This window comes from Equus quagga, chromosome 8 (assembly GCF_021613505.1).
Source record: "Equus quagga isolate Etosha38 chromosome 8, UCLA_HA_Equagga_1.0, whole genome shotgun sequence".
In the NCBI taxonomy this organism is placed as follows: Eukaryota; Metazoa; Chordata; class Mammalia; order Perissodactyla; family Equidae; genus Equus; species Equus quagga.
The window spans coordinates 111,835,769-111,854,071 of record NC_060274.1 but is presented as its reverse complement, the minus strand read 5'-3'; the positions used below and the strand labels follow the sequence as shown (position 1 = coordinate 111,854,071).

Here is an 18,303-nt window from a genome sequence, read left to right as displayed (position 1 = left end):
CTGTTAGATGTCTCAGGACTTCTGGAAAGTTTATAAAGGCATTCTAGCAGTAATTTTCAAACAGTACTGCACCGCTAGTGCCAAGACTCCCCAGGATACAAAGAGAGCTGGAAACCCTAAAAACCATTATGAGACAGGCTCAAATGAAAAGAGGAGGTGGTGCTGGAAACAACAGTAGCTGCCTAACACAACTGCCAGGACTCTGCTCCGAACAGAGTGACCACATTCCTTTCCTGCCACAAACTGCGTCACGGACCTCAAAGCTGTTTGTTCAAAGCTCTGATCAAAGCAGGGACCCCTTCAACAAAGCTTACTTTGAATTAAATACGAGGCTGACCAAATACTCTCTGAGGAAGGGGATTTCACAGGTGTCTACGATAAAGGATTTTCTAAGTTTTTGAAATTCCAACTTCTATGAAGACATGAAAGTTGATGAAAACGTGAACCTTCAACTGCCTTCAAACCTCCTTGACATCTGTAACCAGAGTCTGTCTACAAAAGCTCTGCTCCGAGGTTTCAATAAGGTCTCCTCAAGACACAAAGTTTGTCTTCCCAATTAAACTGGCTATTAAAGGCCAACTTATAAAGAGAAGAGAGTCAACATTTAATTGGAAAGCAAATCGCCTATCAGTAAGTGGTAGACACATTTCCCAATTAAAAATCTGACAAGAACTCACAAAAATAAAATAGCATCTCCAAAATGCCATTCTGCTTATTTCCTGGTTAGAAAGGCTGCCTGCTCCAACTCCACACCAAACAAAAGGTTAGGGGGAGAAATCAATAGAAAAGTAGGAAAATGCCGTCTGTGTGTGCACAGGTGAAACTGTCCAAATTGTACATCAGCAGGTAATCAGCATTCTGTCCACCCAATTAGTTCCAAGTTAAAGGGCCAATGGCAAGATAAAACGGAAAGCTATGATGAGCTGCAGCATCTGACAAACTCAGTCCCAAGCACTGTCTGTCTCCTCATCAAAGCCCCACCTCACAGCCTGAGGACCTCTTCTACAAAGCCCCGGGGGGCCATCCTTTCAAACATCTGAATGTTTTGAAAGATTTTTATTCAGTACTTTTTAAATAGTTAAGAATTTCATTTTTGAATCTAAAGGTTCTTAACCATCTACCGAATATAACACTCTCACTACAATTACACTATACAGTTGGCCCTCCATATCCACAGTTCTGCATTCGCGGATTCAACCAAGGAAGGAAAGGTCTACGATGGTTGCATTTGTACTGAACATGTACACACTTTTTCTTCTTGTCATTATTACCTAAACAATAAAGTATAATAACTATTTACCTAGCATTTACATTGTATTAAGTATTATAAGTAACCTAGAGATGATTTAAAGTATATGGGAGGCTGTGCATGCATAGTTATATGCAAATACTACACCATTTTATATAAGGGACTTGAGCATCCCCAGATTTTTGGTATCCTCAGGGTCCTGGAACCGATCCCCTGTGGATACCAAGAAATGACTGTACTTTATCTTTAAACTATTTTGACTTTTAAATGCTTTAAAGTGATGGACTATCACACTAGCAAAATAAAGTCCTTATTTAACTGTTTAGTACCATAGCTGGAAAAAGTAACGGGATTGGGACATCCCAGTCTACATCTACTCTGTCCCTCTGTCAAACCCTCATCCACCTGAGGGGATTTTTTAATCCAGTGTGAAAAGATGATTGTAACAATAAATGCTCTTCTAACTAACAGGAATGGCATTAAAAAACATATATAAAGTGTTATGCTAATACATAATGTAGTATAGAAACGATATTTTTTATATATCTGAGCAAGAGAATTGAAGTTTAACATTCACTATTCAAAAAAGAACACCACCTGCTTGGTGATATAAAGCTAAACTAATCAAACTTTTCAGACCACAGTGGACTCTGTCACTAACAAGTAATTTATTTGTGACAAAATGATGGGTCTCCAAGGAAACATGAAAGAGAACTGGCATGTACCAGCTACATCTTCAGGAAGGCTCAGATTTTATACACATGAGCCTAAAATGGGTTTTCCTTTTTGAAGCTTGTTGCCAAAGCAATGAGGAAAGCTACAGTCTGAGAGAAAACTTGAAAAGAGGTTAAGGACAAGAGGAGGTAATCAAAGTATTATATGAGGAATTAAGAATCATGAATACAATGTTTCAAGAAGCGTAACACAAAGAATACAAATTGAACAGATAAAGCAGCAACTTCAAAATGACAGAGTAATTTACTAAAGAGAAATATACATTCCCCATTCTCTTTTTCTCCAGTTTTATTGAGATGCAATAGACATATTACATTGTATTCATTTAAAGTATACAGCATGATTTGATATTTGTGTATATTGCAAAATGATTACAATTAGTTAACATCCGTTACCCCATATAGTTACATTTTTTTTCTTGTGATGAGAACTTTTAAGTTCTACTCTTAGCAACTGCCTTCCCCATTCTATTCTTCCCTGAAGTACTCTCTCCCACCCCAAACACCAAAGTAATGCTACCATCCCCCTCTCAATCACTGCCCCTGTTTAAGAAATTTAAACCACTGGGTATGTTCTAAAGCACATCAGGAGGGAAACAACGAGAGTGAGTTAGCAATACCCTTAGTCCAACCCCAAAATTTTCCTGTGACTCAAATGTTGAAATACCCACAACATTACTCCAGCACCGACAACATCCAGTCTTAAGGCCATGTAACCATGAACCCCAATCTTTACTCAACTTGCCCAGGAAGCTAGGTCTGGACATTCCATTATACCATACTGGTAACAGATATAATAAAATAAAAGCGTTATTCAAGTGGTCTGAGGATCAAGGATAAAGAAGAAAAATGAAAAACACAATAATACACCACAGAAGTCACAGTAAAAAATGCCTAGGCCTAAATCATGGCAATAACATGAAGCTAATAGAGATGGGCATAAGAGATGGATGGATAACCACAAAATCGTATTTCACACCATCCAGCAGTAAGACATTCCCCCTGAAGAACACAAAGGAACAGACGACCAAAGGCAATGTATGTTTCTGAATCAGAATCAGTAAAAACACTTTAATTTGGTTTTTATGCTGTTTTCAAATATGTGACATTTACAGTTAATTTAACAGGCATTTTAAAAAACTGACATACAGCATAAAAAGAGATGGGTAAAGCCTACAGAATCATAAGTACACAGCTGAGATGGTACATTTGTATTTAGCTGCTATCTTCCTTAATCTCCACTCCACTTCCACTGGAAGTAACCACTCCTCCGGGACTCCCATCACATTTCATCTCTCTCTTCCAGTCTTATGTCATAGTTTTTACTACATATTTTATCCCTTGAGTATAGTCTACTATAACATCATGTCTACTGTAACATCATGTCTGATTTATCTTTGCAAAACTCAGAGCATTCACTCATTTGTTCAACAAATACTAAGTATGCAGTAAGTGCCAGGCACCCTACTACAAACTGGCACTAAATATGGTCTGTTTGAATGAATGTTGACTATAAGGCAGAAAAAATAAACAAGTTCAAAACAGAATCCAAATAAATTCATGCATTACAGTTCCACGGGGGATTAAGATAGGAAGCTACAAATATTCTAGTTGGAGTTTTAGTATCATGAGAAACATCTACATTCCCTGTGTATTGTCACAGCAAGCACATGGGTCCATAATAGAGCAGCATTTCCTCCATATGGCCCACCAAGTATATCAAGTATTTCCATACAGAGAAGAATTATCCTCTTATTCCTAAAGAAGATTTGGTAATAATGATTTAATACACCATAAACTAGAGGCCCCTAAATGACAGCCATGAGATGAGTCCTTATCAATTTATGAGTGGTAGGCTGTTTTAAAGTTGGATTCATTCATTCATTCAAGTGCTTATTAACTACCAGTTATTGTTGGGCCTGGGTTTTAAAAAGATCATCAGGGCACTCCAGGAGCCCTTCAAGAAGTCAACCAAAAGTTTAGCGTAGGTGGGGAAAAAGAGTGAGGAAGGGGAGCTTTTTCTTCTACGAAAAATACCTGAGTTGAAAGTCAAATGCCAACAACGTAAAAACGTGTCAAAATAGGGGCTGGCCCCGTGTCCGAGTGGTTAAGTTCGCGCGCTCCGCTGCAGGCGGCCCAGTGTTTCATTGGTTTGAATCCTGGGCGCGAACATGGTACTGCTCATCGGACCACGCTGAGGCGCATCCCACATGCCACAACTAGAATGACCCACAACGAAGAATATACAACTATGTACTGGGGGGCTTTGGGGAGACAAAGGAAAAATAAAATCTTAAAAAAAAAAAGTGTCAAAATACATTTTATTTCAGGTTGTTTTTAGTCACTCCCTGTACCATCCTTAATGATGTTTCAGAGGGATCCTCGCCTTCAATTTATTTCACTTAAAAAAAAAAAAAAAAAAAGAGCCCCTAAAAGGTCCACTACGCATATTCTGGGAAAATAATATGCATAGAGGATAATACGAAATTTTTGTTTTAAGCAATAGACTAGGAGAGGAAGGCAGAACAAAAATCAAAAACATGTGTGCCTTCAAATCCACAGCCTTTCTACCAGCTCACTATAGGCTCTTGTACAGCCGTTCATCACTTAACCACGAGGGATACAATCTGAGAAATGCGTCGTTGTGTGAACATCATAGCGTGTAGTTACAAACCTAGATGGTATAGCCTACTACACACCTAGGCTATATGGTACTAATCTTCTGGAACCACCCTCGTATACATATGCGGTCCATCGTGGACCAAAACGTTGTAGTTAGGCGACGCGCGACCGTATGTTAGGCTGTGTCCATGCACAGGTGGTTGGAGGTGTGGGAAGTGTGAGAACACACCCTGCAACTCGTTACAGGAGTCTCCGGACCTCAGGGCCTTAAACCCAGAAGTCCAGGAGACAAGCCGCCTTCCCCAGTGAGCACTGATGAAGGCGATCAACAAATAAATGGTGTATGAATAAAGGAACACACCTGGCTTTCTCTACCAAGCCCCCAACAGCGTGCTGTTAGGGTCCGGGGACCCTAAGGGAGAGCTCTGGCCCTAAAGAAAAGACTGCGAGGCGGGGCTCCTCCCTCTAGCCCAAGCCCAGAGAAAAAGTGGCAACTGTGGGGGCCCTGGGGAGGAGCTGGGGGAAGGCAAGGAGGGAAGGGAAGGGTCGGCAGGGTGGAACCCAGCTAACCCTCTTCCCTTCCAAAGCGGAGGTCGAGCCGCTGCCCCCTGTCCCCTGACCCTGCCTCCTGCCTCCCTCACCTTATCACAGAGATGAGCAGCCCCGAGGGGTCTTTGCTTTTGCTGACTGTGCTTCTGTATTTCCCACCAGCTGCTTCTGCCGCCATCTTGGTACGGGGGCGGGGGAGAACCGGTAGGCCAGAAGGAACTATAGCGAACGTAAACTCTAATTGACCTCGCTGCAGAGTCTACCAATGGGAGAAGAGAAGTTCAGAGGCACGGAACTGGATAATCCAATCGTTGGAGTGAGGAGGCGGGACGAAGGCAGCAAGTTTCGAGGCCCGACAGGCGCTCTGAGCACTCTGGGAATTGTAGTTTTCCTTCCGCTGTTCTTGGGCGCGCAGGAAACTAAACTAGTGGCAACTTCGTGAAGTTTCATAATGAGTGTCGTATTTATGTTTATTCTCATCTTGGGGTTTTTTTTCAGTTTCCATGTTATTAGGATTTTATCAGTTTTTTTAATCAAATTTATCTGATGATGCCAAAATGTACATTTGGGGATTTGTATTTAAGGGGGCGGGGGGCGACCAGGGGACAGGTCTATGCTTAAGGTGTATGTGCAAAGGTTTTACTTTAAACACAATGGTAAAACAAAATCCAATAAAATGCGAAAATGAATAGACACAGACGTGCTTTTCTTTAGTATTCTCTAAAAATGTTTCTGCCTTCGTTTTGTGTGTGAGTTCAATTATATTCCAGTGTCTGTATTTCCAGATAATCCTAAAAAACATACGCGCAGGAACACAAAAGAATGTTGATAAAGATCAAATAACAAAAATGACCAGATTGCAGATTACTTTTCTTCCCACGGTAAGTAAAACATGGGTAGTAATGTACGTTTGTGCTTTATTAATATTTTTATTGGTAAGTTTACATATTTCCTACATTTGACTCTACTGGCTTAGTTGTTAATTCGGAAGATGAAAGATTATAATGAGCATGTATGGAAGGTGGGTAAATCAAGGAACAAGAAGAAAAATAAATATTGCAAAGGCTGGATGGAGGTGGCCTGTTTAGTAACAGTAAAGGTTTTAAAGAACTTCACAGACAAATAGAAAGCAAACTCAGAGGTCCTGCAGTTGTGAAGCAGCAAACAGAACACATCAACTACTTTTAGTAAGCAGATAGTAAGCTGATTTTTAAAACTCAGTTGGAAATTTATACATATATATATATATATATATATAAAGTGTTTATAGTCTCTAGCTCAATCATTGCAGTCCTAGGAACTTTGTTTCTAAAGAAATAGAGATATGGAAGAAATAGTGAAATTTTTGAAGCAACATAGAAGTATTAAAGAAATGATAGCACATCTATATAAGGACATAACATATAGCCACTAGAAATCATAATATTAGTGGCTTTTAATGAAAAGAAGACTTTAATTGTATAAGTGCAAAAAGCAAGCTATAAAATTAAATGTCATAGATATATAGAGAGATAAGTGGGCCTAGTGGCTAAGAATGCAAGCAGGAGGGAAAAAACACATGATCATCTCAGTTGCTGCCAAAAAAAGCTTTTGACAAAATGCAACACCTTTTTCAGGATGAAACACTCAGAAAATTGGAAATAGAAGGTACCTTTTTCAACATGATAAAGGATATTTATTTAAAACCCACAGCTAACTTCATATTCAATGGTGAAAAACTGAAAGCTTTCCAGCTATAATCAGGCACAACACAAGGACGGCCACTCTTGCCACTTCTATTCAACAAAGTACTGGAAATTCTAGCCAGAGCAATTAGGCAAGAAAGGGATAAAAAGTATCCAAACTGGAAAGGAAGAAGTAGCCAATGTGATTTTAAATATGGAAATCCTAAAGAATTTTTTTAAAAATTAGAGCTAATAAATGAATTCAGCAGGGTTGCAGGATACAATATCAAGACAAAAAAATCAGCAGTGTTTTTATACACTATCAATGAACAATCTAGAAATGAAATTAAAACAATTCCATTTACAATAGCATCAAAAAGAATAAAATACTTAGGAATAAATTTAACCAAAGAAGTGAAAGACATACACTGAAAACTACAAAACATTGCTGAAAAAAAATTAAAGATTTAAATAAATGGAAAAACCTGTGTTTGCAGATGGGGAAAGTTAATATTGTTAAGATGTCAATAACAAATTCAATGCAATCCTAATGCTATCTACAAATCTAATGCAATCTCTATGAAAATTCCAATGACCTTTCTTGCAGAATTGGAAAAACTGATCCTAAAATTCATATGGAATTGCAAGAAGCTCCAAATAGCCAAAACAATCTTGAAAAACAACAAATTTGGAGAACTCAGACTTCCTGATTTCAAAACTTACTAAAAATGCTACAGTAATCAAAAGTGTAGTACTTGCATAAAGATGAACACATAGATAAATGGACCATAATTGAGAGTCCAGAAATAAACCCATACATCTATGATCAGTTGATATTCTACAGGGGTGCCAATATCACTCAATGGGAAAAGATTAGCCTCTTCAACAAATGATGCTGGGAAAACTGGATATCCATATGCAAAAGAATAAAGTTGGACCTGTCTTAGTCCATTCAGGCTGCTGTAACAAAATACCCCAGACTGGGTAGCTTATAAACAACAGAAATTTATTTCTCACAGGTCTGGAGTCTGGAAAGTCCAAGATCAAGGTGCCAGCATAGCCATATCCTGGTGAAGGCTCTCTTCATAGTTCATGGTGAGTGCCTTCTCACCGTGTCCTCTCATGGTGGGAGGGGATAAGGGTTTCTGTGAGGTCTCTTTTATAAGAACGCTAATCTCTGATTGCCTCCCAAAGTCCCCACTTCTTAATACCATCACCTTTGGGGGTTTGGATTAAACATATGAATTTGGGGGGAGGGGGACACAGTCAGATCTCACATCATATGCAAAATTTAACTTAAAATGGATCAAAGACCTAAATATAAAAGATAAAACTCTTAGAAGAAACCATAAGGTAAATCTTTATAACCTTAGATTTGGCAATGGCTTCTTATATATGATACCAAAAGCATGAACAACAAAAGAAAAAATAGATGAGTTGGACTTCATCAAAATTAAAAACTTTTGTGCATCAAAGGACACTATCAAGAAAATAAAAAGACAACCCACAGAATATGAGAAAATATATGCAAACCGTTTATCTGTTAAGGATCTTGTATTCAGCATCTAGAAAGAATTCTTACAACTCAAGAGCAAAAGACAAAAACTCCAATTAAAACTAGGCAATGGACTTGAAAAGACATTTCTCCAAAGAAGATATACAAATGGCCAACAGACATGAAAAGATACTCAACAACTTTAGTCATTAGGGAAATGCAAATCAAAACCACAGTGAGGTACCTACATCACACACTAGGATGGCTATAATTTTTAAAGATGAAAAATACATGTTGACAAGGATGTGAGAAATTGGAACCCTTGTACATTGCTGGTGAGAATGTAAAATGATGCAGCCAATGTGGAAAACAGATTGGTGGTTCTTTAAAAAGTTAAATACAGGGGCTGGCCCTGTGGCATAGTGGTTAGGTTCATGTGCTCCACTTCGGTGGTCTGGGGTTTGTGGGTTCAGATCCCAGGTAGGTACCTACACACCACTCATCAAACCATGCTGTGGTGGCATCCCACATACAAAATAGAGGAATATTGACACTCATGTTAGCTCAGCAACAATCTTCCTTAAGCAAAAAGAGGAAAATTGGCAACAGATATTAGCTCAGAGCCAATCTTCCTCACCCCCCCCAAAAAAAGTTAAATATAAAATTATCGTATGACCCAGCAAGTCCACTCATAGGTATATATCTGAAAGAACTGAAAAGAAGTGCTCAAAAAACTTGTACACAAACATTCATAGCAGCACTGTTCACAATAGCCAAAACGTGGACCCAAGCCAAATGTTCATCAATGGCTGAATGTGGTATAACATGTGCTATATGATTGAAGTATATAGAAAATGTGACATATCAATACAATGGAGTATTATTCAACCATAAAAGGGAATGAAATGCTGATGTGTGCTGCAACATTGATGAACCTTGAAAAGTAAAGAAGCCAGGCACAAAAGGCCACATAATGTATGGTTCCATTTGTACGAAGTATCTGGAATAGGCCAATTCATGCAGACAGAAAGCAGATTAGTGATTCTCAGGGGTTAGGGGAAGGTGGGAATGGAGAATGACTGCTTTATAGACACGGGGTTTTCTTTTGGGATGATGAAAATACTCTGGAACTTGTTAATGGTGATGGTTGCACAATTTTGTGACTGCATTAAAGGCCACTCAATGATACACTTTAAAATGATTAAAGTGGTAAATTTTATGTTATGTGTATTTTACCACAATAAGAAAAATAAAGAATGCAAGCTACACAATAGGACCACCTAGATTCCACCCAGCTTTCCACTTACTGGCTAGGTTACCTTAGGTAAGTTACTTACACTTGTACCTCAGTTTCCTTATTTATAAAGCAAGGGATGATAATACTTGCCATAGAGGGTGATCGTGAGACTGTGTGAGAACCGCATGGTCAGCACCTGGTAAATATCAGCTACTATTATTAAAGTATAGTACTAATTTTGTTTAAAATACACCTCTGTGGGTATTATGAAGTTGCTTTGAGGAGCAAGAATATGGGTAATTTTTCATCTTCTCTTTTCCAACTTTTCTGTAAATAGGTGTTGCTTTTATAAACAAAAATAAACAAAAGAATTTTCTTAAAAAGCAAGAATTGGATAAGCATCAAAAGTGATGGGCTTCTTTTATCACAAACTGGAAATGCAATTTATGTGATAATTAAATCAACACACGCCAATTAAACCTTAGTTCAAAAAACTGTATTTGCCTCTCTGTTCTGCTTTCTTCACATGCTGCCTTAGGAAATCTCACCCTTGGACCTTTCATCTTCAGGTGACATCCATACCCTCTCACATCGCTTCTGTTCTAGGGGACCTTCTAAACTAACCTAAGACTTGTACTAAACTGTGAACAATGAAAAAAAAAAATCATGGAAGGCTTAGTGGGTCTGCCCATTTGCAATCTTCAGCCTTCAACTGCGGTCTCCCAAACTCACCAGGTTACTTGGAACCAGCTAAAGTTTATGAACATCTAAAGGACTGATTATAGACTCCTCTGTGTGGAGGGGCTGACGTGCTAGACAGAGAAATGAATGAAAAGTAGACCATAAGCCACAGCGTCTATTCCATCCCCAAAGAATAAGAGTATAAATGCTGCAGATGTTTCAATGGGAAATAAGCAAAGAAGACTATAGAAGTTTTCATGGAATAGATGGGTTATAATTAAGCTAGACCAAAAAAAAAAAGAGTACAGACTCAAATATCTGAAAAGGAAGAGAAGGGCCTTCTAGACAGATTAAGGTGCAAGGTGAAAACACACATCCTATGTTATGGGAATAATTTGACGAGAATAAAGGATTCATGGAGAAGAAGTAGTGTCACAGGTGAAGAGTACATGGAGATGGGCTTAGAAAGGACCTTGAAGCCCATGACCAGGCATTGGATATTTGTGCAGTGAGGGTGAGAAGCAGTGTGTGTTCAGGTCTTGTTTTATGTTGCCTATTATAGTGTAAACCAGGGCAGACTGTTTCTTATTATTACATTTGTAAATATACCCAGAGGCTCTTAAAGCCACGGGAACATCCAATTAAATTAAAATGCTTTGACCTCTTTAGATGAGAAGCTGTATATAACTCCAAGGTATTGATATTCTTATTATTGTGGATAAATGAAAAGTGAGTGAGGCCAGCTCAGCAGCAGAATAGCTTCCTTGGGATTCATAAAAAAATAGCAGGCCTGGGTGTCTGCTGGACACCCAGCACAGACTCAGGGGATTTTAAAGAGAATGTCTCATAAAGTCTTTTTGACTTTCAAAAGAGTGTCTCATGATATTGGCCACGTGGGCAGAAGTCTGGAAAAGGAGAATTTCTTGCCCCTATCTACATTGCCTGCTTACAAGAACCAGCTTACCTAAGATATAAAAAAGGTGCGTTAGCCATGGCCAAGTAAATGAAGGCACAGCATACAGATTATAAAGTGAAGGAAAAAGTCAAGAATGCTTTCACCATGGAATAAGCAACTCTTATTTACTCAGGATTTAAATTTTATATCAGCTTTTTAAATTACTTCAGTGTAAATAAATCTTACATAAATATAAGCTTAGTATAAGACATATACACATAGATATGTATTCTGTTTGGGGGAGATTTTGTAAGTAGATCACAGTAGGCTGAATCTCTTACCAGTTGATTTTGTTTTCCATATTCTCAGTACCTTGTTCAGCCTGTATTGTCTCTTCAAGGAACGGTGGTTTAAGCTTTGTTTTGCATTTGAGTTTCTGAGTTTTTTTGAGGTAGGACAAGAATAGTATTTTCAATAATAACGGACAACTTTGCTGAAAAGGGAGTGTCCTTTGCTTCTGTGGGACACAAACCTAACTGCTGGTCAGCTAAGGCAGCAACCGACCTCCAGCTTCTCTCCCCGAGTCCATCGTTCAACAAACACGGAATGCATAAAATGTTCTAAGCGTCTTGTATAGCCAAACACCTTCTGGGCCTCCTCTCCCAGATTTCCAATCAATGCTTTGAACTGAATCCACTTTTTCCACCTTCTTCCATCCCCATCAGCTTCTTCCCCTGTGGTTCCTATTTCAATAAATGGATCAAAATCTATTGAGTGAAAGGACAACCTACAGAATGGGAGAAAATATTCGCAAATCATATATCTGATAAGAGTCTAATATCCCGAATATATGAAGAACTCTTATAACTAAGCAGGAAAAGACAAATAATCCAATTTTTAAAAGGAGTAAAGGACCTGAATAGACCTGTGTCCAAAGGAGATATACAAATGGCTAACACACACATGAAAAGATGCTTAGTATCATTAGTCATTAGTGAAAAGCAGATCAAAAGCAGAATGGGATACCACTTCATACACGCTAGGATGGCTATAATAAAAATTTTTTTAAAAGAGGAAAATAAATGTTGACAAGTATGAGGACAAACGGAACTCTAGTACGTTACTGGTGAGAATATATGTAGCTGCTGTGGAAAACAGTTTGGTGGTTCCTCAAAAAGGTAAACATAAAATTACCACATGACTCAGCAATTCCACTCATAGGTATATACACAAAAGAACTGAAAACATGTGTTCAATAGAACCTTATACACAAATATTCACAGCAGCACTATTCACAAGAGCCAAAAGGTGGAAACAACCCTAATGTCCATCAGTGGATAGACGCATAAGCAAAATGTGACATAGCCATACAATGGAATATTATTCAGTCATAACAAGGCATGAAGTACTGATGGATTCTACAACATGGATGAATCTCAAAAACGTTATGCTAAGTGAAAGAAGCCAGACACAAGAGGCACATGTTGCGTGATTCCTTTTATATGAACTATCCAGAAGAGGTAAATCCAAAGAGACAGAAAGTAAATTAGCAATTGTCAGGGGCCGGGGGAAGAGGGTATGGGGAGACTGCTTCATGGGGACAGGGTTTCCTTTTGAGATGATGAAAATGCTCTGGACCTAGGTAGTGTTGCATACCATTGTGAATGTATTAAATGCCTCTGAAGTGTACACTTTAAAATGGCTTTTCATGTCATAAATTTTACTCTCCCCCCCAAAAAATAGACAGATAGATAGAGATAGCTATATACAGTCCCCGTGCTAGGATCGTTTAAGTCATCTTTCAGCTAGTCACCAAGTTCTAGCAATATGACCTGCACAATGTTTTTTAAATCCATCCCCTTCTCTGCATTCCCACTCCCATTGCCTTGCTCAGATCTTTGTCATCTCTCCTCTCAGCGATTTCATAGCTTCCCACTCATTACCCCCTTCTCTCCTGCCGTCCTCATTCCAGTCCACCCACCACACCTCCTCCTGAATCATTTTAAAGCAGGAATCGGATCCTTTGACTCCTGCCTTCGAAACCTCTAACGACTCCCATTGCCCAGAGCAGTGTTTTTCAAACTGTTTACTAGAGAACCAGCTCCACACTGTCTTTCCAGCGTCCTTATTGACGACTCCCCATTGTGCCTACTCTCTAGCCATCTCTCAAATATGCCAGCTATTCTTTTAGGCCCCTTTTTCCTACATACTTCTGCTCAACCTAAAATGTCTCTGAGCCTCAGATTCCATATCTGCTAAAATGTGGCTACTTATCTTCAGAGATAGGTTTGTTGAGAAACTCAGAGATAATAAGATACGTATGTAGGACACTCAGCGTATGGTTATTTTTAAGAAAAATTTTCTTTCGATACAGCTGGTTAAAATTCTGCTTACTCTGTAAGACCCAAGTTCAGTAACTCACTTAGGCGCTCATACACTGCACGTGCACACACCACAGCTCCCTTAATTCTCGGTTAGTGGCAGTTATAGCAAGACAATATGATTGCTATAGAGGTTGTGTTTGTTCTCTTCAGTCTTGTGCATTTGTAAACTTGATTGCAGAAACACTGTTTAATTCATTTTCATACCCTCAGTGCCTTCCACAGAGCAGGGTCTCTGTAAGCATTTGTTGAACTGAAGTATCCTCTATATTACTTTAATATATAATGGGGCTAAGACTTAATCTTCCAAAATACTTGATAGTAAGAAAACTATGCCAGGGAGGCTGGTAAAAGTCACCACAGTCATCAAACCAATGATAAGTGATTTATACACAGTATTTCCTTCAGCAATTTTAAAAAGACTTTACCATTGAGTTGAATTAATTCAAACTTAGTTGCCTTTGGGGAACAATAACGAAAATATAAATCATTTTTGATTGATTTATAGATTATAATCTCATCTTAATATGTAAAATCACGAGGAACATTAAAGCAGAATCAGCAACATAATTTCATATCTGAAGTTTTTCATGCTCTCTGGGGTAAAGTCCTCTAATAAGTTGTTTACATTTTTCACGTAATTAAGTAAAATTGTAGATAATGCAAAATCCATATGCTTGTTCTATAAAAATGCTTATAGATGTATATCGTGGAATGAAACAAATATCCAAAACACAAAAGCTTTTGAATTTTTTGTTTAAATACTTATTTGATGCTTATTTTTGACCTTAATTGGCTCATCAGTGATTTAAAAGACAAAACAAAAAGCTTGGACCAGACAGTTAAAGAATGGCATTGTCCATTCCAAGGTATCAAGTATTAATGTTTCAAGAAGTTCAATCACCCTGAAATCACACTTCCCATTGTGATGGGTACCAGCTACCACAGCATGACCACCATTTATCTTCAACTCCTCTGAGAGGACCTTCAACCATCCACAGAGATCATTTTATTTGTTATGGCAATGCCCTTTGATATCCAGAGATAGGAAGGCATCACAAGGGAACCTGATTCACTTGTGGGATCATTATTCTGCATGAATTGAACATCTATTGGACAGAGACTATCAAGTTGAGTTGGTTCAGCTGATAGGTGAAAAACAGCTACTGACATGCTATAATTTGATTAGTTCTCCAAAACTAACTTGCCTCTATTAGTCCTGTTTCATAAAAACCCTTGTGAAAAAGCCATTGTGTGTGGAGACAGTGATAATGCATTAAGATTTATTTACATTTTATATATATATGTATTTTTTCCCAACAGATGTGAGAGGACATGTGCACCAAGACACATGTAAAAGATATTCATGTCAGCCTTATTCATAATATTCCAAAACTGGGCATTAGGAGAAACACTCAAGACCAGTGGAATGCATAAACAGTGTCGTAGGCATACAATAGAGTACACTGGAGCAGTGAAATAGAAGCCAGCTTCAGCTACACACAACATGAATCAATCTCAAAAATATAATGTGGAATGAGCAAATACAGATGCAAAAGAATGCATATAGTATAATTTCACCTATATAAAGTTCAAAAACAGGCAAAATAGACTAGACTGTTATAAGTAGAGATAGTGGTTAGCTTCCAGGTAAGAGGACCAGGGTAGCAATCGGAGGGAAGGGATGCTGGCAATGTCTCTTTCTTGATTAGGTGGTGGTTGTGTAGATATTATGCCTACACCAGCGTTATATATCCTTCTAAGAATACAAGAAGCTGATAATGTGATCACCTTGGTTGTCTTTGGGGAGGGAACTGGGTAGCTGAAGGGCAGGAGTTTTATTTTTGAAATTTTGAACCATACAAATGTATTATCTGTTCAAAAAATAATAATTTAAATAAATTATTATGACAAGCTTTACCCAGCATAACATACACTATTCTGGCAGACTTTAACAGTTTCAATATTCTGGCTCATACTTAACCGTATTTTACTTTTGTCATTAATATCTTGCATTGCACAATGCTTACGCTGGTGTTCTATTAAGGTGATGACAGCCTGTTGACTATTATTAGCATCTATTTGAGAATTTCGCTCTTTCCATTTCCACTCAGTCTCTTTTTCCAGTGTTCTCTGCCCATGTTCCATTTCAGTCTCCAAAAATCTCTTCTAATATTCATTGGCAATTCTAACAGATTTTCAGAGTTTCTACACACAGTTCATTCGCTTTTACACATTCTAAAACTTTAAAAAATTTAATTAAATGATTGCTCAAAATCTCATCAAATTCTTTGAATATGTGAATAATTTCTCAGAAGCACCACTTTGATAAACACTTGTTGCATTAAGTAAATGCAAAATAGAAGACATTTGTTTAATTTTACAGGTTTGTTAAGTTTCCACACTTAATTTCAAAAATATTAAGTAAATAAATGCTCCGATATACACACAATTCTTAAGAAACATCATTACCACCTGTTACCTGTTCAGTGCCAACATTTGTAAATTAATAAATACAGTTTTCACCTGAGGAGTGAATGCTGGTTTTTTTGGCTGGAATGATCACGTACAAAATGTGCTTTTCTTTTGGGAAACAGAAACAAGATTTTTATATATGATGGATCAATAATGAAAAGCAAAATGCAGAGAATTATGGGAATGAGTTACAGGGTGACTTAACACCTTAAATAGTAAAAACTGTTTAATCCTTAACCGAGTGACTTGATAAAATATCAGAAGTCCTAAAATAATTTTGTTAAGAGTAACCTCAGTTAACAGATGGGAAAATGAAAATAGACACAGAGTAATCTGGAATGTGTGTAGTCAAGGTTTTCATTCTTTTAATTCAGGAGTGATATTTAAAAAGATAAGGGGCTGGCCCAGTGGCATACTGGTTAAGTTCGAGTGCTCCACTTTGGCAGCCTGGGGTTCACAGGTTCAGATTCTGGGTGCAGACCTATGCACTGCTCATCAAGCCATGCTATGGTGGCATCCTAAATATAAAGTGGAGGAAGATTGGCACAGATTTTAGCTCAGGGTGAATGTTCCTCAAGCAAAAAGAGGAAGATTGGCAATGGATGTCAGTTCAAGGCCAATCTTCCTCACCAAAAAAAAAAAAAAAAAAAAAAAGAATGGTATGACACAGATACCAACCAATTAGGACAGACATCTCAGCCTCATCCTGGAGGTCATCTGCAGTGCCAGGAATTAAGACTTCAGGTGCTGTGGTGTGGCTGTGAGAGGTGTGAGGAGGTGTGCATATTATGGGGCCTTGTAGGGGCTTCAGGCAATAGCTATCTACCAACAGTAAATAGCATTTCAGTATTAATACCGTTGCAACTCTACTGGTGCATATCAGCAGAATACCAACCCTGTTCTCATCCTAACAACAATCCTAATCTTCCCAATAACAAGAGCTTGACATATATGCTAGGCCATATTCTGGGTGTTCTAAACGTGTTATCCCCAGTCCCCCTGTAATCTTTCTAGGTAGAAATAATGTTTCCAGATCCCACCAAGAAGAACTGTGGGAGAATAAAGAGAAACAGTAAATGAATGATTTTGAACTTCCATGTTCATTCAAAGTGACTTTTTGGATGTAAGGAAAAAATGCAATCCGTGAACCTTAACGGGTTCCTAGATTTTTAAAAAGCAATAATAACAACTGTACATGACATTTTGGAGGCAATTCTGGAATTTTAAATATGGACCGGATATTATTCTTTTTTCTTGGGTATCAAGATAGCATTGTGGTTATATAGGAAAATGTCCGTAATTTTAGGAAATGTGTGTTGAAATATTTATGGGTGAAAAATCATGATTTCTGCAGCCTATTTTCAAATGGTTTAGCAAAAATATGATATGTATAAATGGATAAAGCAAATGTGGCCAAATATTAGCAACTGGTAAATCTAGGTATACAGGTTCTCATTGTTCTATTCTTTCAACTTCTCTGTAGGTTTAAACATTTTAAATATATGTTGAGGGGAAAAATATAAAAGGTGTATGTGGAAAAAGCATATTTACGGGGTATTTAATACATACATAGCAATGAGCCAGATGTGGAGAAAAATAAATCTGAAAGTAGTGCCCACCTTGTAGAAACACACCAGCAGGTCGGGAAGCAGCACAAGTATGGTTGGTGCTTGATTACACTTTGACGTTACCATATGGTTTTTAGAAATGAAGTGTTTAAACGATAACACCGTCAGTCAACAGCACAGAGAGGGAGAGGATGTTTAATGGTGTTGCCCAGGAAGTGCCATGGTGTAGCCTAAGCAGGATCTTTTATCACAGCTGCCAAATAGGAAGTACTACTTCCCACCAAAGGGGGGTGAAACAGCTCTGCACACGCCACCATAGAGGGAACATGGATTGCACCAAAGCAGAAACAGAGGCCAAAGAGACCGAGGATGCCTCGCACACTGAGCAGAATGAGAGAGACTGCAGCACCACACACCCATTTTTGTTAACAAGGAGAGCAGATAACTAGCAAGCAATTTGTAGACTACATGGCAGATAGGGAAATCTTCCAGAGGAAATATGTGGTAAAGATTCTCTTCTTAGAGCTGATGCTTTGACAGGCAAATGCATCGGCATTTGCAGAGAGAACAACATGGAACACATAAAAGAGGGCACTGGTTAAGGCTTTTAAGCAAGGCATTAGAAGATATGCTTTCAAGTGTGTTTAATATAAATGCCTAGAGAAAAATAAGCTATTTTCCTTACAGAGAGTGCATTCAGTCTTTCTCACCAAATCTTTGCTGCCGTTTTCATAAAGTTCTGAGATAAGGAAT

General features: G+C 38.2%; 1 protein-coding gene across 1 annotated transcript in view; it reads right to left on the bottom strand.

The window, feature by feature from the left end:
• Positions 1-5,344, bottom strand: part of EXOC4 (exocyst complex component 4) — a 736,410-nt gene extending 731,066 nt beyond the window's left edge. The window contains exon 1 of the mRNA XM_046669741.1: positions 5,247-5,344. Within this exon, the coding sequence (XP_046525697.1) occupies positions 5,247-5,332 (86 nt within the window). The 5' untranslated portion in view covers positions 5,333-5,344. The remainder of the gene's footprint in view (positions 1-5,246) is intronic.
• Positions 5,345-18,303: the final 12,959 nt, after the last annotated feature.